This window comes from Scomber japonicus, chromosome 10, assembly GCF_027409825.1.
Source record: "Scomber japonicus isolate fScoJap1 chromosome 10, fScoJap1.pri, whole genome shotgun sequence".
NCBI lineage: Eukaryota > Metazoa > Chordata > Actinopteri > Scombriformes > Scombridae > Scomber > Scomber japonicus.
Window position 1 is genome coordinate 23,322,522 of NC_070587.1, and position 22,529 is coordinate 23,345,050.

Here is a 22,529-nt window from a genome sequence, read left to right on the forward strand (position 1 = left end):
CTCTTGTATGAATGTAGGATTTACTGTAAAGTCAGAGTCTAGACTTGACTGTCTATATTTACAGTAAGAGCCTGTTAATAAATACAAGATTTCAAAGGTCATTCTAATCCTACATCATTTCAAATACTGACTTCTGATGCACATACTGTATTTTTTTCTCATTATATTATGTATGTAATCTTGTGGAATTGAAGTTAGTGACCGATAGCATAATTGTTTTTAAATTGTGTGATTAACATATAAACTGTTGCATTGTTGTGACACTCACTAACAAAGCATGTGCACGATGCATTGACTAATTTGATATAGATATTCAGCATTTGAGTCCAAAATTAGAAATGTAGCATTTTGTGTGTTAAGACTTGAGCAAATTTAAACTGTTGTGATATGCAAAAACATATTTAGAACTTTTCTGCATCATTTAGGCAAATTTAAAGCTAAATCATTAATCTGGTTTAAAAAACAAAACAAAAACTTATATATAACATATATTGGAAAATAGAAAAACCTCTAACAAGTACACAGTACAAATTAAAACGTTTTATTTACTTACAAAAATAGACATAAATACAATTCTGAAGCATGTGTATATGTTGTCTGTACATATATATAATGAGTCTATTGGACTTAAAAGTGAAAGCCTCGCTGCATTGTACATGTGGTGTCCTGGTGAAGATGTGAGTGTGTGTCCAGGGTCAGCTGGTCAGAGCACAGAGCGATATTTACACGCGAACATGAGCCACACTGCACATGTGTTCTCTGGATAGACAAACACCCGAACTCGGACTGCCAGCCTCACACTGTCGCCACGACAACACACTATCTCGTCACAGAATGGAGACCTGGCAAAAAGAAAGAAAGAAAACAAAAAACTGAATGAAATTGACATTAAATTGGGTCACTATGCAAGTTTTCCTCACAGCCTCATTCATGGCTCTGTTACATCATTGCATAAACACAACAATATATCTGGTTTCAATTACTTTTTGGCATTTGTTATATAGTCGTACTTTTTATGATTAGTTCTTCTTTTAAGGAACTTTTGAGTCATGTCTGCTCCTGCCGTGACTTCTAACCTTTCTGTATCTGGCATGGATGGTTGTACTGACTGTACTCAAGGATACTCTAACAGAATGGAGCACTGCCAATGTGAAATTGACTCCCCGTGGACTTTCTAGCCACACGTACTGTATGTACACCCTGCTGACCCCCCAGTGTGTCCCCAGCTCACTTGAGGCAGGTGGCAAAGGCTCTACGAGCATTGCGATGCAGGAAGTGGATGGGGAAGCCTTTGAAGGTGTGTCCGTCGGGCACCGCCCTCCTCACTGCGTCCTGGAACTCCTCGTTGCCGCAGGAGACGCCACTGCAGCGCTCCAGCTCGTAGGCCGACAAGGCCGAGGACAGCAGGTAGGACAGGTGGTCGTCCCAGACTGTCGCCAGCTCCAAGTCCTGGAGGACATAATGCATTTCAGCACATCTTACATATTTTTTTTATAACAGGCTATCTGAGCATCAGTTTTTTTTTCCTCAGCACAGGGCAAAAGAGTTAAACATCATCTAAAAACTCCCAAACCTCAAGATTGATTATCTACTACTACAGCAGTGTGTTTTTTACTACAGCAGTGTGTTTTTTACTACAGCAATGTGTTTTTTCCTCCTCACAGTCCCACGCACCAAACTATCCACCTTGGGAGGCCGGTCCTTTAGCACCACGGCCCCCAAGCTCTGGAACTCTCTCCCTCCGTGATTGCCCCTCCATTTCCATTTTTAAGTCCCAGTTAAAAACCTTTCTCTTCAATGAACACTTCTCTTCTCCTGCTCAGTCTTGATTGTTTTGTTTGTTTGTTTGTTTTGTTTATTCATTTGTTTGATTTATCCTTTTTAAAGCGTCCTTGGGTTTGTGAAAGGCACTATATAAATCTCACCTATTATTATTATTATTATTATTACCTTCCTGTACTCGGAGACCAGGTACCGCATCTCCAGCTCCATTTGGTTGCTGGCAGCAGCAGCATCCAGAGATGGGGCGCAGAGTGGAGGCAGAGGGGGCAGAGAGGTGGTGGAACCTGGGGCACAAACAGACTTGAGAGCCTCTTCGCTCATTGCTTTCCACCGAGACTGATTCTGAAAGAGAGGGAAAGAGGGAGAAAACAAAAAACAACCAACAGCCATTTAGTTGATGCTCTTATCTGGGGCTACTTCCTCTGCTCACACGGTGGAAGCAGCACACTGCGGCTGGAGCTGTTGCAGATTCAATTTCACTACTTGCATACTGACCACAGGTCTGATGATTAAACCTGGACGTCTTCCACTGCTCTGCACTCTAGGCTTCTTCTGCCCCCGGTCTGACTTAAAATCACCACTATCTATTTGATTACATATTCTCTATCCAATCTGATCTGCAGCCATAAATGAACATTTTCATACTGAAACTCATTTCACCAAACCTGGCCCTGACTATTATCATAATACCTGCCAGTGAAACAAATGAACACTCTAATGATATTTCAGTGGGATTTTTTTAACAGCAAAGTGCTTTAATAATTAGAAAAGAATAACAGAGACAATGTGCCATGAATAATGTAAGTGGAGTGTATTTAATTTGGTCTATCCGGTGATGGTAGTGAGATACCTGGAAGTCAAAGACACAGAGCTCCACAGCGTCAGAGGGCTGGCAGTTGGCCAGGAAGGTCTGGTGGTTGAAGACACAGCCCACAGTGCGGTAGGGGGACGAGGGTTTGGGCTGAGGGGCCAACGGTGGGGCATCCGGGTCTATAGCCCGATGCAGGTATCTGATCATACACGAGGCAACAAGCTGATTCAATCTCATTACAAACACATTAAAAAAATTATTTGTATGTCACATGATATGACAACTTGTTTTTTTGCAGATTTACTGTAACTGTACAATAGTTACAACTCATTGAATCACGTCATTTTCCATGTAGTGATAAAATATACTGTAGCTCCAGTAAATCAGCTCAAAGCTTCATGGTGGGTTCCAGCTAATGAGATGTTTTTATGCCTTTCCAGAGTATAAGGATTCAAATTCAAATAAAAATACAACCATCATGAATGTAATAAAACAAAACCACTAGTAATAAAAGTCTTTAAGGACAAAATTGTGAAATTTAGATGAAGACCATAAAAAGCTCCTAAAAACACCTATAAAATAGTTTGAGAACACAATCCACTAATGCTTTCTGGTAAACCATATTTCTATCAGCATACTTGTTAGATATGAAACAAAGTCTATCTCCATTCTTCCCACAGTAAAACACAATAATTGACGGACAGAATCACAGGGTTATCAGCAAAATGTAATAAACTGTTCCTTGGACCAAAGCCTGACCTTCCAATTCCAAGGAAAAGCACTGATGGATATCCTGCTGACTAACGCACAAAGATTACTCAATGAGCTAACTGAACCAAAAACAAAAACTCAGTGTAGTTCAAACAGTCTCTTTAATATTCTGTGGTTTTATAAGTTAATATTTTGTTTCTGAAGAACAAAAGACTTCTTCCAACACCAACACTCTCCTCCTTCTGCAATGTTTAAATATCCTCCACAATAATGTCTATAATGTGCTGCATTTTCAGTGTGTTGATCAGAAGTATTTCAGACACTAGTTGATGTTTCAGTATTTACAGACCAAACTGAGCTGCAGCAGATGTTGAAGTGCAGTGCTGTGGCAGGGACACAGTATGAGCACTGATCTTCTTACAAAGGTCCACTATCTTTGTTGCTGTTGTTTTTTTTAAGATTATAACAGAGAAACAAAGTTCCAGTATCTTTGTAATAATAAAGACCTATATAAAGAAGTCACCTCTGGGTGTCATCCTGCTCTAATTTACAGCATGTTAGTCCATGGTGAGAAAGGAGCAAAGCTGCATTCAAATAAATAGTCAGGGGAAGGATTTTGATTGACTGTCAGAATTTTTATTGTTCCTAAAATTGCTCTGAAAGTGATTCCAACAATATCGTTATCATTATAGTTGTGGTGTGGACTCCACCATGCACTTGAATTAGAACGATATTTAAAACTATATATTCATAGTTATCGTTATAGTTATCATTCTCAGTGTGGACGGCCCTTAACTCTGATGACAGGGAGGGAGGGGGGCAATGATGACATGACTTGAGCAGAGAAAAAAAGAAAGAAATCTAACCTGTGTGCAGTCAGGCTCTCCCAGAAGGTGATGCTTCCATCAGTACCTCTGGTCAGGACCCAGGTGTGTGGTGTTCCTTTGGCTTTGGTGCCCACACACACATATGCATCCAGGCCAAAGCCCAGCAGCAGGCTGCACAGCAAGGTGGCGTGGTCCTCACAGTCTCCCTGGAGACGACAAACAATTATGAGTTCAGCTCTTTTCCAGAGATTGAAATGTAGAAACTATAGCTAAGTGTTTTCTCTAACTCGGTGAAGGCTGAGTGGCTCTACGAATGGCGATATCAGCTTGTCAGTTGGTCCATTACTTTAGTACACACTGAAATATCTTGACAGCTACTGAATGGATTGCTATGAAATTTTGTACAGACATTCATGGTATTATCAAGTATGGTCATCCCCTTGCATTTTCCTCTGGCAATACCAGAAAGCCAAATTTTTCACTTATTTTTGACATTTCCCAGTAAAATATCTACAAGAAAAACTGGCATAAAATCTAACACATTCATGGTAATAACTTGACTGTAACACTGACTTTGACTCTAGCGCCACCATGAGCTTTACATTTGTAATTTTGAGTCAAACATCTCAACAACTATTGGATGAATTGCCATGAAATCAGAAACAGACATACATGTTCCCTTCAGACTGACTTATGCTAGCTTCCCTTGCTAACTTCCCTTAGCCATTCATCTAGCAACATCATCACGTCAAATTGGCTTGCAACATGCTAACACGCTAAACTAAGACGGTAAACAATGCAACTGCTAGACATAAGCATGTTTTCTTTGTGAGCATATAAGCTTCCTAACATTAGCATGTAGCTCATTTAGAGCCGCTGTAAAACTGAGTACGGCTAAGTTGCTAGCATGGGTGTGAACTTTTTCATTAGCTTTTTTTTGTGTGTGTGCCTTTTTTGACAGTTTAAAGTGTGAAAGAGACAGGAAACAGGGGTAGAGAGAGTGTTATGTCATGAAAGAAAGGTCAAATGGAGGAGCATTGTGGTTTTGCGGTATGCGTCTTAACCAGGAGGCTAACAGGGCGCCCCTTTTTGTCTTTAACAGGTTTTTTCCCCCCGTTTGATTTCAGTCATGCACTTTTATAGAACTGCAAAGCTGAAACAGATTCTCCTCTCAGAACAATGCGTCTCGCTGCAAAAGACCTTTGTGGTTGAAAGCTTTACAAGCTAAGAGTTTATTTTCTTTTGTACAATACTGTATGCTGTCCCAAAATATCAAGACTGAACTTCCATATTTAAATTAGCCTCTTATGCTGTTCCTGGTGGCTGGGCAAGATATAGTGTAAGAATGTATTGACCACCTTTAATGTCACTGCTGGAATATCTTTAAAAGTGAAAACCATTAAAGGTGGAACAAACGTATTAATCATACAGTGAGTGTATGTGGCTTTTAAACTGTGATATATTCCAAGTCCACATTTTTAGAAATATTTAACGCCGTCTTTACATCATCCCTGTCTCTTGTCTAATACATCATGTTGCTACAACGGTGTGTTTAAACAGAAATACAATATCCTGCTCTCTCTCTGCTGTTGGCTTTTCTCAGAAGTGTTGAACACACACAAGAAAGTCTACTGGAGAGGAAATAAACTATGTAGTAATCAAATAGTCCATGACAGTGAGCAACTCTTATTTCACTAGTACAACTTTTCTGGTAAAGAGGCCTGGGTTGAGCTTGAGGCTTGTGCTGGTGCTATTGTTGTTGATGCTGCTGCTGCTGCTGCTGGCTCCGGGTATCGGCGAGTCAAAATGATAGATGTTCTCCAGAAGTGCTAATATGGACGGCAGCGTTGGAACAGGCTGGGGACTGATGAGGCTAAATTAATTTTCCCTGGAATGAAAGTCATAAATCACAGCTGACAAGGGCCACTTTGTGAGAGTTGTGTTGTGTCTGTCTTGCCAGCCGTTCGCAGGAGAGAGGGAGAGGCAGGGAGAGGCAGGGAGAGGCAGGGAGCATTTATCCCGCGGTGGTCTGGGAAATTCCCTGGTATCTTGTAGCGAGATGAAAATGCATCAGTCAGTCAGCTCCTGCTTTCTCAGAAATGACACAATCAGTTGTGCTCAGAAACGACACGAGGATGCGGCCGGGCCAAGTTTACACGATACTTTTTAGACTCGTGGAGCAAAACTGAACTTTTCCCAGGGCAAGGAAAATATTTAATTCAAGACATTACACATTGTAGTCATAGTGGCCAAACTGAGGTTATATGAGTTCAAGGGCTTTTAAAAGGGAAATACGATCACAGTTTTATTTATTGATTTGTGTTCTAAGACTCAAAATGCACTTAAATTTTAATGAATTCTGGATTGTTTTCACACCAGTCTCTTTTTCAAGTTTGGTTATATCTCGGAGGTAATAGACTTGGCCTGAAATTACATCACTGTAGTTATTCTCAGAGAACATTTTTTACACACACTTTATCTGAGGTGTGTGACCAGGGAGAATGCTAGAGTGGGTGTGATGAGGATGGAAAACTATGACCTGCAGTGCATGGAAGGCAAAAATATGGATCCATAAACAGATGCCTGTGGACTTTTTTTGTTGCTGTCTTTTCTTCTTGTATGTGCTTTTTATTGTTTTGAGACAAGTTTTGAGAGCACAGAACAAATCTTTTAGTTTTTGTGTCACCATCCCCAAAGTTGGGCTTTTAGTTGTAACAATGCATGAAAACAAAAAGGGAGAAAAACTGCAATACACCGTTAAATCAAGTTCTGTTTCCCTTAAGATCATAACTGACTTGAATATCCAGTCATTTCCATTCATCATATCAACAAAGCAGAAAAATATAGTATGTCTTAGTTATGTTATTATCCTCAGAGAGGTTTACTCATTAGAACTAATGTGCTGTTAGATCCATGCTGTTTAGACAGTCTGACAGAGCAAAGGGAAATTTACACTCCGTAACAATAACATGACGGTGCTGTTAAAGAAAGGCCAAATGGAGAATTTGGATAGCCGCCTTGCACTTATTCATAGACAGTATGTCACAAACAAGATACTAAATCCAATAATAATAATATAGCAGACACTTTCTGAAACATCTCACTTGACTTGTTGGAGATGATGTAACACAATGAGGTTTAAAATAAATCTTACTGTGTTGACACTTTAAAAACTTTTGATTTATTATTAATCAGAAAAGAGAATGACTACTGCACTTGATCCTTGGCAGGGACAACTATAACTGTGCCACTGTCTCCATCTTTGACAACGAGGATCTAGCAGGACAGTGAGTGTGCTGTCATTTGAATAATGAGTCCAGGCCACTTGTCCTTACCTTCCCTCTGCAAAGGAAAGCCATTAATGTGCACCACTGCTCCTGCTTGCCTCCTCCTCCTCCCACCACGGGGGCCTTCTCCTGGGCCAGCAGGCTGACAAAGCGGGCCGCCTGTCGAGGGCTCTCTAGCAGGCGGCCCGCCCTGAGGACACGCACATAAGAGCAGACGGGCCTGTTGACGCCGTTCTCATCCTGCAGACGTAGCAAGAGGAGTCTGATATGAATTCAAGAAGCTCTGGATTCAAACTGGTTAGGAATATGAGAGGCCCTTTACCTAAATCACTAACACCCAGCAGTAGACCTGTCACAATAACTTCTTTTGTTGGACGATATATTGTCTCAGAAATAATCGTGATAAACAATATTATTATCATTTGAAGATCATTTTATACCACTGATATAATGATTATATAATAGCATAATAATGCAAGGGGGTGTGGGGGGTGGGATTGGAGAGTGGGGGCTACACTTGTGTAAAAACACAGACTGTCATTATGGTTGGGGACAGAGTTATTAACCTTTAATTGTTCTACAGTCTCCACTCAGGACGTACACAGTGAGGAATGGAGGACACTACTTGTTTAGACAATGTGACATGAATGCTAATGTGAAGTGTGGCAATACTGAGGTAAAAAAATGATCACGGTCATGTCCATGTCTCATATAATAAGTCCATATATGTTGATAATTACGTTATTGTACGATAAGCTGATAACATAATTATTGTGACAGGCCTACTAAGCAGCTTTCTGATCAGCCTCTGTGTATATGTTTAACACTCTGAACTCATGCTATTCACTCAACGGCTGCAACCAACAATTATCTGCATCATTAATCTGCCAAAAATATGGCTTCCACAATTTCTCAGAGCCTGTGGTGATGTTTGCAATTGGGATCTTTAATCCATGGTCACATATGATAAAGAAAAGTAGTGGATTTTCAATATTGAGATGTTGAAATCAGAGAATATTTGGCCTTTTTGCTTGAAAAATAATACTGATGATATGTATAGGTTTATTGTTATCAAAATGGTTGTCAATTAATTTCATGACAACTAACCAAACAATGAATCATCTGACTGTTACAGCTCTAATTCACTCTACATGTCTGCTGGTACTGAAAATGAGTAAAGAAACTGCCTCGTTAAGCTTTAGGAAAAATATCCTATGTAGTGGAATTGTGTCATTTTCTCCCATAAACTCAGACCAACCTGTGCAAAGATCTTGACCATTTTGGATTGGTGTGATGGGCGGATCTCCAGGAACTCCCTCCACCACTGTTTGGCATAAACCAAGAAGAGCCTTTCCTTCTCCGCTGTCCTCTGCCTCTCCAGTGATTGCTGGATGAGGAATACAGTTACATCAATCACTAAATATAGAGCCCACAATGTTGCTCTTACAGTGTTGCCTTTGTATCAATGAGCTTTGCCAGCCCTGAAGAAGATGAGTTGTGTTGCATTGATTCATTGTGAGCTCACAGCGGCTGAATTTATTAATGAATAATGAAGCAGATGAATAAACAGAGGGATAACAGACAGATATAAAGAGACTCCACTGTCCTGACCTGTGTGCTGATGATGTCAGTGTTTAGAGTCTCTGTGAGAGGGGGGTAGAGCTCCAGACTGACCGTCAAAACACCAGCTGGGAGTTTGCTTTCACTTCCTGGAGAGACAAATTCACACAAATATTTTAATATAAGTGTTAGTGTATGTGTCACTTAAAGCTGTGAAGAAAGCTGGCCACTACACATAAGCAAAACACACTTTTCAGAGGGCCAATGAAATCCCTGATCTCACACACACACACACACACACACACACACACACACACACACACACACACACACACACACACACACACACACACACACACACATCCTGTTTCTCTGCAAATCTTCCCATCCCTACTTCCTACTGCTGACTGCCTCTAGCACATTTTTACTTGATACTATGCATTTTGTTAATATGCACTTAATTAGCATTTGAACTACTTAACATGTGCTTTATGGACATATATAGTGCATGTGTTAATGTGTGTGTGTGCTCCGCTGGGGTTGATTTAAGTTCTTCTGTTCTTATCTGTCAATGTGGGGAAATGCACTGTGTCAACATACTGACTGTAAAACAATCACAGCTTTCACTTTAGCTCCATGTCATGACACCATCAACTACAGATAGTATATACACTGTAGGCTAGAATATACAGTAATTAGTTCTTCAATGATAAGGCTTGTGATAATGTCAATTTTCTTATAGTCAATAAATCCCATGATCCAACAAAACTGTCAATCAACTGATCCTAACAATTTATGTATTGTGTATGTGTGTGTGTGTGTGTGTGTGTGTGTGTGTGGGTCCAAATCCTGATGTCTAATTCATGTGTCATAGAGCTATATTGTTGTTCAAAAACTGCTAAACACACATCAATGAGTCACACTGTTTCTACATTACCATGAATATGACTTTTAACTCCCACATACACACACACACACTTTCCTACTGACAGACTCACTCAATTGGTTAAATGATGCATCAATTTATGCCTATAAAAGGTCATGTTAGTTTATAATTATAATATATATTTCTGCAATATAAAGCTAACTAGTTAATACACTTTATTTTATCACATTTTATATAGGATAAAGACAAGTAGGCATTGTATATATGGGTGCATAAAAATGATTAAGAATACATGTCATATAAATACAGATGTGTGTATAAATCTATGTATGTATACAAGAATATAATATATTAATTATTAATATATAGAGAAATATTATTATTTAATGAATAGTGGATACATTCAATATTGAATAAGTTTCTACTTCTTCTTTTCAGCTATGTATATTGGTGTTTTTTATCAAATTAGGTTTGTTGATTTTTCTGTGCTTTATACTTTTTATTTAAAATTTCTTCAATGAACATTTCAACCCATCAATTATTTCCTAAAAGCTTCAAAACACAGCTGTTTTTTGAAGCTACAGAACCTTTAAAAAAATGCACCTATATATTTATGATCAGTAACAAAGTTGACATGTTCAGTAGGACAAAGTGCATGATCCGAAAGTCCTGAAAGTATTGAGAGACTAACACACTAACACATTCTTGGTTTCGGTCTTTTCACAGGAAATAAAGAAATTAGTAATTAAATAAACACTCTATAACTATTTACTGAATCACTCTTGCATACCAACTCCCATCAGCTCCACAGCAATGCAGGACTTCCCACTGGGCACGCTGAGGACTGTCCTCCAGTCCAGGAAGTAGGACGATACCAGTGTCGTCTCACTGGAGGTGTCTGTCTTGATCAAAACCAAGTGAACTGGGTCACACATGGACAGCATGGCAGTTGCATCTGCCATCTTACTGCCCTCTCCTGTGGTACCAAAAGTGATGACATACATACAGAATAAGTTCAAAGGAGAAATTGACATTGAACATTTTTGAAACAGTATATGAAGAAGAAGAGTGGGGTTGCGTTAAAGTTAAAACACTGATTTAATTGTACCTATGCCATCTCTGTGGATCTCTAAGAGGAAGCCCTCCTTCAGGTCAGGTTCACAGGCGCAGGGCACTGGCTTTGAGCGAAACCTCTGATTTCGGAAGTGGAGGTAAAGTGTGAATGTAGAGCACACCTGACCAGGTAAAGGCTCTGGCTCCTGGAGGTGCTCCAAAAAGGCTTTACCACCAAGCACTTGTAGGTACAGGTACCGCCTGGATGGGTCAATATTGGCTAAAACGAAGAAAAAAAATAGGTCAAATGTTATGAAGGAGCCATTATGGTGCTCTTTTTTGAATTTGTAAATAATGTTTCTTACTTTTCTTCAGTTGAGTGAGATCTTTGTCTACAAAGTGAGTCGCAGGCTTCGGAGGAAATCCTGTTTCTGTATCTGTGGGTGCTTCCTAACAAATCAAACCAACATGAAAAAGCACAGAAAAGATGACTGTCAGTATCATTCACTCACTTATGGTTAGAGACAGATGTCATACAATAGAGAAAATACTTTCTAGATCAACTCATTATCCATATTCAGATAGAAAAAGGCTATTTCAAATGAATTCAAATGAGCTCCTATTGTAAGTATCATTAAGTATATATAAGTCTGAAAATTGCCTGTTAAGTGTTGGGCAACCTGGGTAAAGTGGAGGTCCTTCATCACATCATCTATGATGCCCCTGCGCTGAAGAGCGTGTAGAAAATCCGCCTCAGACAGACCTCGATGTGATGGACCTTGATCATCCCTCACAGTCTGAGCCAGCACCTCACGAATCTTACCATGAATATCCATCTGACAAGCAGAGAACAACAAATGAAACAAAACCACATCACATCAACAACAGTCACAAAGAGACTTTTCAGAGATCACCAATATGGGCTTTATAGTCATCCTCTGCTGTTCGGTTACTTCTTTGAAGTATCTTATATTTTAAGACAGGCTGTTTGCTTCTTGAAGTTAGAAGTGCACCTTACAGAGCTCCAGTAAGTTTCTGCTTATAACAATAACCACTGGTTTGTCAATACAAATACCGCTTTCTCTAAAATCCTGGGGCACATACAGGCACAGAACTTATTTATCTGGCTTTGTGAGTACATCACGCATTATGTGCATTGTTTAGCAGTCCAGGCTTGTACGAAAATGCAATTTAACGTTGAGTTTGCTCACCTTGAGCAGATGGTTGTGAATGATTTGCTTCAGCTCGGAAGCTTTTTCTGGAGGGAGAGACATTACAGCTGCTAAGCTAGCTACCTACGTTACTAACGGAACGATTAATAACTATTGTTAATTTGAGCAATATTTCATCCTGGTGATCATTTCTCGTCTCTAACATAACCTAATTCTTTATCCTGACAGCAACAACTGCCAGTTTAAACCGGGGAGAAGGTTTCAACTGTGGCGGAACAGCAGGCGGGAATGCGGCTAATGTTAAGCCTGAAAAATGTCCTACTAGCAAAATCAATATGTCAGATATTTATATCCAAAAACTGAAAGTACTGAAACTGAAAGTCGTTTGGGATATCAATTAATATATTTTCCGCTCTAAGATACGTTTATTTCAGTTTTTTTAATAAGAAAATGTTGCAATTTTATTCAGGGATTGAGTTAGTCGTCCTTCACTCGTCACGTTCTGCAACAATTGGAAGGACCCTTTTGTAGTTCAAGCTGTAGTTTGTTTCCATGGGCCTGTTGAACGTCTCTACCTTATGAATGCACCTACTATAGCCATGGTTCGTCCATGACTAGTTTTATATTTCGATTCAATCAGTTTTTCAGACTTAAATTCCTTCCATCCTTAAATGTCTACTGCTTCATATGATTATTCAATTCATAATACTCAGAATGGGACAAATCCTCTTTTAGTGGATAGCTGCATCCAAGTATTCATCCTCCACACGTGCCAACCTCATTCCACAGACAAAAACAATTAAATTACTACAGAAGTCAATATGAGCAAAGCCTCTTCTTGAAATATTGAATCAGTTCCTGGAATCCACAGTGAGTGGCCTCCAGTCTGCATTGATTAAACTCATGGTCAGAATGAAATTATGACTACAGTACAGCAGCACAACAGTACAGGGATGTGGAGAGCTGTGGGCAGAAGAAATAACACGGCAGGTTTTGGTTTGAAAAAAAAAAAGTGAATGTTTTATTTAAGAAGTATTTCACGTTTTGTTTGCTTTTTTTCAAAACACCATCTGTTATATTCTCACCTGCGGTTAAGCAGTGTACAAAACTCCCCTGAAATCTTATGTGGAAAACAAGAATGCATGGAATGTTATGGTCTAACACATTTTTCCTGGCTTAAATGACAACGGAGTAAAAAGCCATGTTTGACAGTGGTAAATGAGCCAATCAACAATACATCTTTTTTTTTTTTTCATCTCGGGAGTCGGTACATGCTCATGACACATTTGGTGTGCAATCGAGTCTTGTACAATTTATCCTCTCACTCCTCCGGTCGATACAGTGCAAACATGTTATTAATGTTACATGGGGACAGCTTACATCATGTCTGTACTGATCATGCTAGGAATTCTTGGAGCACACCCTTTTTCCATTTAACTCACCTCAAGGCACATTAAAATCTATCTCAACCAGCAAACAAACATGTACACACTTTATGTTTGCTATCATTCTCTTCTAACAATTTCAATCCAAGGTGCTCCATCTTCTAAATTGCACTATTACAGTTTTAAATTGGTCCCAGTCAATTGAAAACCAATGCGATGATAATAATGTGGATTCAAATTAAGAAGTTGATGCAAAGGTGCGACGAATTGTATTGTTTAGTAATGCCGGTGTCAGTTATGTCAGAGATCGAACAGAAAATACATTCCACATAAAGGGATTACAAGGTTTCATCAGTGAACAGCTCGCCTGGCTGTATGTATCCCTTCCTTTAAAAAACGGACAGCTTTGCTTTGGTTTCCTCGAGAACAAACAGTGGGATCAACTTGAAAATACACAAACAGGAACCCATCCAGTGGGTAAATACACACACTAAGTAAGCGGTGAGGGACCTGACAACTTTCTACTTATCAGTGTGATAACTGAAGCCTACGAAAATACGTGCTTATATGATGGGAAATAAAATAAAATAAAAGGTTGACATTCAAGCAGAGTTTGAAAACATCAGCAAGGCAGCTCCACATGAACCATCCCAAAATGGACACACGGACACACACACACACACACACACACACACACACACACACACACACACACACACACACACACACACACACACACACACACACACACACACACACACACACACACACACACACACACACACACACACACACACACACCAAATTAAAAGGAAAAACTGGTACAGGTCTGTATGCTTGCCCCACTACAGCAAGGAGATCTGGCTCTGTTATACTGTGGGGGGCATTTTGCTGGCATGGTTTGGATCCACTTGCCCCCTTAGAGGAAAGGGTTACTGCAAATCAATACAAAGTAGTTGTGAGTGATCACCTTTATCCTATGATGAAACATTTCTATCTGATGGGAGTGGTCTCCTCTAGGATCACAGTGCACCCATCCATAGGGCATGAAGGGTTACTGAATGGTTTGATGTGAATCATATTATTACCTTCAGTCACCACATCTCAACCCATCAGAACACCTATGGGAGATTTTGAACTGACATGTTAGACAGTGTTCTCCACCATCATTAAAACACCAACACAAACACCACCTTTAATCTATTACCCGCATATGTGTATGTCCAATTTGGGATGCCCTGCTCAATGTAAATGGAAGAACAAGTGGTGCTTTGGAAAACCTTTAAATGCATGCATGAAATGCAAATTTCATAAACAGAAAAAAACAAACAAAAAAACTCCCATACTTGACCTCTAGGGTCTCAACTTCTTACATATCTATGGTAGGCTGGACAGTCAATCAACAAGTCATTCTGAAACTCAAACTGTAAAACGTGTCCACAGATGATCAACACACATCTGGCCATTACAAATAAAAAATGCAAAAATAAACTGTCAGAATATTTTTTTTTTCTTTGTACTGCACCTTAAGTAAGTTTTTTTCAAAGCGATTTGCTATGATACAGTACATTCATCAACAGTGACAAGAAGGAAAGGAAATCAAATCATCGTGCTGGCACCAAGATCCTGAGATGTTACTATTTTTGTTAAGATCTTACATGAAAAATATACACACACTCATTTGATCTAGCGCTCCCGCAATTTGACCTTAAGAAATAAATACCCTCAGTTATGCACATATTACCATCTAAATCTACTTAGAGAAGTACCTAATCTCAGGTACTGGTGCAAAATAAGAGTCAGTTTTCAGTGACTGAGTGTTTCACTGGGAGTACATCCAGCACACCAGCAGGCCCACAGCCAGAGCTGCTCCGGCACCCACGTTAAGCAGGATGGGTCTCCAGTACAGCCACTTCTCTTTTTTCCTCTCCGAGTCGGTCAGTCTCTGTTTCATCTGCAGGACCTTCTGCGAGGTGCTGGCGATCCTCTCCTCACGGTGTCGCTTTCGGACACTGAAATGAGAGGGGCGAGCCGTCAGTGAACAACCGTGAGTGAAAACTCCCATCTGTTTAATGCACTGTTGCCACTGCTGTGCCAGACAACTAAACAATTCTTTCCTAAGAAGAACAAATATAACTATGAGAGGGAAATGATGATATGTTTCTGGAGGTCTGAAAGTCATTTGAGAATTACATGGAACTTGCATGGAATTAACTGGAAAATAGGAATGACACACACTTTAAAAAAAGCACCATCAAAGCTGGGAAGGAAGACAAATGGATCAGGTTCTGCCTTGTTACCATGTGACCTCAGTGCTCTGTGACTTTGGTTAAACCATGAACCACCATGAAATGTTGCTTAATCTTACCATTTGATACCTCTGAATTGATTAGTAAAAAAAAGAAAAAGTAAATCTGATAGAAGAAAAAAGACAAGGCAGGTTCTGAAATGAAGGCCAATAGGCAGAAGTGACAACAAAATAAAGTAGTAAAAGGAGAGAAAATATTCAATTCATTGAGAAATGTTTCTTCCAGTTGTCTTGAATGTTGTTGTTGGTAAAATCAATGCATGGATTACATTACTGAACTCCCCTCAGTAGTTCATACATTGATTTTGTGTATTAAAACAAATGACTAGAGACTCATTTGTCAATTTTTTTCAACAAAATCATCACTTTCTATGAAACCTCAGCAGATAGAACCTTTTAATCTCAAACCAAAAGTGAGTTCTCAGAGTTTGAAAGTTCTATCTGAAAATCACTGGACCATTAAAAAAAGTGACCTTATGATATTATCTATTCACGGTACATTAAGAGTGTAAAGTGTTTCAGTATTCGTTTTCATATCTAGTATGTCAACACTTTAAAACCTGAGTATCTCAAACCTTATCATCCTAAAGTGAGCCAATCCTGATGTGTGTTACTTACTGCCCAGTGTTGTCTGCCTCGTTGTGGTCTTGGCTGGCTGGTTCCTCTGCAGGCAGGTCATCTCCTGAGGCAGTTGGCAGCTCCAGGCATGGTCCCGGCTGGCCGTTGGGCCTGCTGTCATTGAGGTGAGGTCTGGGTGGAGGCGGTGGTGGGGGCAGATCTGGCTCTGAGTCATCTTGGGTAATCGCTTCCTGCTTGTTCTGTTACAGGGAACAGGGAATAAGTTTTCTCTTTAACTCCATGATCAATCTGCTGTCATGAACAACAACACACACAAAAATGCATTCCTCCCAAAAACAGTACAAAACTATTACATTAAAAAACAAAAATAAAAAAAATAAACATTAATCGATAGAAACAAAGTGCCCTGTGCTATAATAGATAAGCTAATGAAATATTTTAAACTGCACAACATTGTAAACTCCTGTATACTTGGATCTGTCAATGACTAAAATTACCTTCATTTTTGAAAAACACATATTTATTTTGCAGACTTAGAATAGCCAGCTCAAACACATGCACTGAATTAGGGGCAGATACTAACACAGAATATAAAATATAATAACACTAAACAATTTCACAAATTGACACCACTTGCATTTCTTGGCAGTTGTGTGTGGAGTTAAGTTTAGTTCTTTTTCTAATGCAGTTGTATTGCATAAACTCAATACATTAAATAACATGTGGGAGGATTTAAAGAAAAAAAAACAAGTTGGCATTGCTGCTCAACTACAGTCAATAGCAGAGAGGCTGTTTCAGGTTATGTGGACTATGCAGAATTGTGTCCAAAAATGTACAATGACACTGCAAGATATAGTTACTCCAAAAAAAGAGAGGAGAGGCCTTGCTGCAGCTTTTTTCCTACTTTCAAACTCAAACATGCTTACAACTGCAACAATGCTTCAGTCTTTTTCTTGTAACTCCTCTCTGAACATTTTTTGCAAATATCAGTGGATCTCCACCCGTTTGCTTTGCGGGCCCGATTTGAAGCGTACCTTAACCAAATAAATGCAATGCATACAAAAAGGTTGCTGCAAAGGTTTCAGTATCTGCCTACATTCTATTGAAAACAACATTGAGTCACCTGTCTGGTTTCAGATGTCAGTGTGGAGCTTACTCACAGAGTGTATAATACATGATCTCATAACAGACTCAGATCTGAACCTGAGCTTTGTTCTTAATCATCTGACTTACGACGACACTAGCCTGTGTTGCAGCTGCTGCTGCTGCTGAGTTGTCTGTCAGGATGAGGTTGGCTCCCTCGATGACAGCCATGTAGGAGAAGCGGAGCTGGTCTGGGGTCTGGATCAGGCCCATGCGATATTCCCTCATGTCCAGTAGCACCTTCTGTATGTCCACTGACGATGGGTTCTTCCTCCTGTCCATCTGCAAAACAGACGGGCGGGAAGTTAAAGGCTTCACCTGTTTAGAAAGCGGCTCAAACGGCTGCATCTATGAGCCTATGTTAGTTCTTTGACATTTGAGTGACAGTTGTGGACATTATTTATTCATCTTTTTGCCGCTGGTGCTGCTCTTTCATTATTTGTATACGCTTCATATGTTAACAGGCATCTATCCAAATCATGTTCTCTTAACTTAGGCTAGTTATCCTTCGGTTCCTTTCAGACCAGGATTTGTTTTTCAGAGTATAATTTGAATATGATATCCAGAATTCTGTGCCGCCAAAGGGTAATTCTTGAGAAAAGAGAGGGGAAAAAAGCGGATTGCAAATCATTTCCCAAGTATTAGCTGACATTCATCTTTTCTGCTTCACTGAACAATCAACAAAACCAACATGCCACGATTCCTCTCCCTGCGCAGCCGTCCCTAATGAAGTACCAACATTTCGTCTGGCGTGGCTTGTCAAAACTCGAATCTCTTGGGTAACGTTTTAAACCCTTTGTTCCCAATGTAAACATTAGGCAACGTTTCCCTTCGGTGACATTCCCATTGTCCCTGTTCTCACCAGGACCAGGCACGTGTCCACCAAGGCAAAGGTCCCTGAGCGTCCGATCCCGGCGCTGCAATGCACCACCGAGGGCCCGTGCTCCGAGCCCAGCGAGCCCGATTCCCGAACCTTGAACAGGAAGTTGAGGAAGGAGGCGGGAGATTCGGGAACGCCGAAGTCAGGCCACGTGGTGTAGTGAAAGTGGTAGATCTCCCTTAACTCTCCCGTCTGCAGTAGAAAAAGGTGTGGTGTGATTGGAGGATTGTACAAACAAGAGTTCTGAAAGAATGGGCTGATTTGACAACACACACACATAACAGTAAGACACAGGCATTTATCATCTCCATACATGCTGGATTTACAGGTGTAACCACATCAGATGATGCAATCTAAGAAAGGTATGCTCAGAATATGTAGATGAAGCAACACAAGCACAAACATGTCAATGCATTATCTTTAAATACAGTAATGGACTGCAATGTTTGCTTAAGTAGACAAATAGCAGCTTTCACTCTGCCAAAATCTGATCTCTGAAAATGCACCGCTCCAGATTTAAAAAAAAAAAAGGTTATATCACTCATCGTTTCCCTCTCATGCTCACCTTTGTGTTCTGCAGTTCTAGCACTCGAATTGTGTAATAGGATTGGTCCTCCTCTGACAGTAGCCTGACAACAAACCCTGTGTCCGTGAAAGACATCTGTAGCTCCTCTGTGGTCGGCCAGTACTGCGCACACTTTTCCTGTTGAGATAGAATTGAATGAAGTCAGTCGAAAACAAGACGCCTGTCACGACAATTACAATATCGGCTTATTGTACAATGTATGGACACGACCGCCATCGTTTTTCCTTTATGTTTCCCCATTGTGTTTACACGCAATGTTTGTTCACATAAGAATGCCAGAAATTATATTTCTTACTTTCTGGGTTATTAAATTCAATAGTAGTGTGTAGTTAAACTTTTTCTGACTTGCCTGCTTGTTTCCACAAGTTAACTGTAAAGCATGATGAGATCGGGAAAAACGTTGCCAAACAGATATTTAGGGTTGATATGTTATTTTCCACGAGTCTTAAGTATTCTTGAAGGTTTTAAACTTACATTAATTTGAGCTAATTAGCAGCTTATACTTTATACCAGCCTTTTATTGTCAGTGTAAGATTTCTCATCATGTCCTCTTTGTACTGTATGCTGACTTGAACTTTAACCTCAAGTGCAATAGTGGCGATTTTACAAGTCAAACTGATGTAAAAATGACATGAAATTTGTAGTGTTGCTCACAAAGACTTAAAAGGATTAGTTCACTTTTTTTCTCTTTTTTTTTGGAAATATGCTTATTTGCTTGGTGAGAAATAGTCCAATACATACATACACACAAACCACAACATTTCATTTTTACACTGTGGTTTTTGTGCTGATAATACAGGATAGCTGTTCCCCCTCTGTTCACAGTCTGTATGCTAAATGAGTCCTTCATATTAAAAACAAGGATATAAGAGGTTGTTATAAGTAACAGTATTTCCCAACTATTCCTTGAAATATGATGATAGTCATCGCCAGTTGACCTATGAATGAGGAAGTTGAGCTGAGCCAGCAAAGGCATGTCATGCAAAACGCTATGAATAAAGATAAATAAGGATGCAACACATGTACTGTATATCGCCCACAACTTTTAAATAAAAACAGACATGAGGGTTTAGTGTATGAAAAGCATCAGCAGGTGCTACAGTATACTCACAGATCCCTTTTCAATGACTCTGTTGAGCATGATAACAGCTTTGGAACACTGCTCCCAAATCATCAGCCAGAAATGACCACAGGTATTCCTTAAAGGCCCCTGTGGAAGCAAAACAAAGACATGGACATCAAGTTAAAGCTTGCATATTTTGCTGTACGTAGCATGCAGATTTCTAACATGCACTCATGCCAGAAATCTGAATGAATGCAGGTATTGACATTGATGCTACTACACATCACCTGAGAAAGAATGTAAGCCCTTTGGGCTTCCTCCACCATGACTAAACTTGCATTGATGTAGTCATTTTCAGAGTTTTCGAGTTTGACCCGACTGTGATCATCTAAAACCAGGAGAGACCACAGAGCAGTTACAAGGATGTCATACACTGTAATGCTAACTTTTTGTTTACATTGTTCATCATGAGACTCACATGGGCTGACATCTCTGTAGCGGTTCAAATTCCGATTCACTGGAAGTTTTGCCACTCTGTAAGGATATTCACCAGCTTGGTTACGGATTTCCTGTTGGCAGAGAGACAAACAAACAGGAAGTTCGCAATATCACTTTGTAAAAATGGGAGACACACTTTGAGATGAACTGGTGCACATATGTCATACATCCTGTCTGAGTGAAGTGGTGGTCAGTGACAGATTGCATAATTAGAAATAACACACACATAGATAATCCAGTGCTATTCAGCCTCTAAAACAAAACTAGATAAATTAGACCTAATTCCATCTATATAAATATGTCATGTACTGCTCTGCTTTGTTCTATCGTTTGTCACATACATAGTTACTACTCATAGTTTCTATTGTGTGTGTGTGTGTGTGTTTGTGTGTGTGTGTGTGGGGGGGGGGTGTTGCAGTTAAAGATAATCTCTTCACCTCTGTCAGACAATAAGTTTGCTATCTTTTCTTTGGAAGTAACAGATAAAGTGACACTGATACTGATAACGAAATGCAACAAAGGAAAAAGAAGACTTTTGTAGACAAGCAGTGTAGTTTCAACATTACAGTAAACTTGAGAAAGACTGCCACTTCCCAGAATATACAAGTTACACTTCTGTTTAAGTTCCCAGTAACACTATACTTCGACATTTTTGTTAATCATTGAGTGAGAGAGTGGATTCTGTATATTGTTTTTGTATCTTATAACATTAATTATAAAATATATATTTCCCCTGAAGCAGCACGTGAACATTTTTTACAGTCTACAGACATTTATTAGAATTTTAATCTATACAGGGAATGTTTATGGAGTAACAATGGTATTTTGAGTGTGACTGAGTGTTTTCTAACTTCTAAACAGAATAAGTGTGAGCTACAAAGCATCTCCTGTTATATGTTCTCCTGCAGCTAGCAGCTACAGCTATATATTACAGGCTCACACACAAAGTCACACCGGAACATAAACTAAATGCTAGCGCGCTCTCTCTCTCTCTCTCTTGAGACAGCTGGTGGTAAAAAAAACACATGCGCTTTCTATGGAAGTCCTGATGAGTTCTCAGAAACTGCAGCTGACGTCTGCTAGCGTCGGCCAGCATGAGCTAACTGAGCTCATCTGTGAGAACTGAGCCGCTGCACGTTTTCTAGCTACGGAAGTCAGCCACGGCTAGCACCAAATTGCTAGTTTTTTCTTCACTAAAGTGCAAAGCGCTATATATACACACAACCTCTACACCATGTGATGAATTTAGTGCGTTACCACGATGAAATGAGTCGTGCGGGGGGTTAAAAGTTACCAAACATTAACAAAGCTGTCCTAACTCGCTATGAAATTAGCGAGCTAAGTAAGTTAGCCACCGATCGTCATAGAAACACTGGGCCTCTCCGGAGTCCACACTTACGTTGTAAAGGTTTTGCCATCTGCCGGACGAGTCGATGTCTTCAAATTCCTGCTGCATTGTGTTGGAATTAGTGACCCCGACACACTTGCTGGATGATCACAGACTGTTTGCAGCACCGCTCACCAACTTACTCCTTTCTGTCAGCCATCTAAACAGCCGTCTCTGTGTGTGTGTAATAACCCTGGGGATCCCTGCGGGGAGTCTGCTGCTCCCGCACAACACCGCACCACACACTACTTACTTACTTACTGACTGACTGACTGACTGACTGCTGCTACTGACTGACTGACTGTCTGCTTCTAACTGACTGCTGCTAAGAGACTGACTTCTGCTGACACGCACACACACGTGCACGGGCGCACACTCAGTCACTCACGCGCGCGCGCGCGCGCCCACACACACACACACACACACACACACACACACACACACAGCCTTTTACTATATTGTATTTGATGTATACATATATATATATAGCCTTTTACTGTACTGTATTTGATGTATACGTCTTTTACTATATTGTATTTGATGTATACATACATAGCTTTTTACTATATTGTATTTGATGTATACATATATAGCCTTTTACTATATTGTAT

The 22,529-nt window shown here is 39.9% G+C and overlaps 2 protein-coding genes across 2 annotated transcripts; both read right to left on the reverse strand.

Annotated features, from left to right (window-relative positions):
* Positions 1-675: 675 nt before the first annotated feature.
* Positions 676-12,241, reverse strand: cep76 (centrosomal protein 76). The gene is made up of 13 exons (XM_053326321.1): positions 12,129-12,241; positions 11,598-11,753; positions 11,283-11,367; positions 10,973-11,197; positions 10,655-10,840; positions 9,030-9,127; positions 8,677-8,805; positions 7,467-7,658; positions 4,171-4,337; positions 2,633-2,792; positions 1,951-2,124; positions 1,232-1,449; positions 676-842 (listed from the first exon to the last, which is right to left on the reverse strand). Exons 1-13 carry the CDS (start codon positions 12,189-12,191, stop codon positions 704-706), a joined length of 1,992 nt encoding a protein of 663 aa, XP_053182296.1. The 5' UTR covers positions 12,192-12,241; the 3' UTR covers positions 676-703.
* Positions 12,242-13,086: 845 nt separating this feature from the next.
* On the reverse strand, positions 13,087-22,273 carry ptpn2a (protein tyrosine phosphatase non-receptor type 2a). Its single transcript, XM_053326322.1, has 9 exons — positions 21,931-22,273; positions 20,512-20,602; positions 20,321-20,421; positions 20,082-20,180; positions 18,950-19,087; positions 18,367-18,576; positions 17,595-17,786; positions 16,401-16,600; positions 13,087-15,486 (listed from the first exon to the last, which is right to left on the reverse strand). The coding sequence occupies exons 1-9, from the start codon at positions 21,985-21,987 to the stop codon at positions 15,297-15,299; spliced, it is 1,278 nt and encodes a 425-aa protein (XP_053182297.1). The 5' UTR covers positions 21,988-22,273; the 3' UTR covers positions 13,087-15,296.
* Between the last annotated feature and the right edge of the window lie 256 nt (positions 22,274-22,529).

Coding starts and splice junctions, on each gene's coding strand:
- cep76 (XM_053326321.1), bottom strand. CDS start 12,191: ATGTCTCTCCCTCCAGAAAAAGCTTCCGAGCTGAAGCAAATCATTCAC. Junction 8,806..9,029: donor CTGACATCATCAGCACACAG/GTCAGGACAGTG, acceptor TTCCTCATCCAG/CAATCACTGGAGAGGCAGAG. Junction 2,793..4,170: donor GAGAGCCTGACTGCACACAG/GTTAGATTTCTT, acceptor GTGTATGATCAG/ATACCTGCATCGGGCTATAG.
- ptpn2a (XM_053326322.1), bottom strand. CDS start 21,987: ATGCAGCAGGAATTTGAAGACATCGACTCGTCCGGCAGATGGCAAAAC. Junction 20,422..20,511: donor CTACAGAGATGTCAGCCCAT/GTGAGTCTCATG, acceptor TCCTGGTTTTAG/ATGATCACAGTCGGGTCAAA. Junction 19,088..20,081: donor GAGTCATTGAAAAGGGATCT/GTGAGTATACTG, acceptor CTATCTCAACAG/GAAAAGTGTGCGCAGTACTG.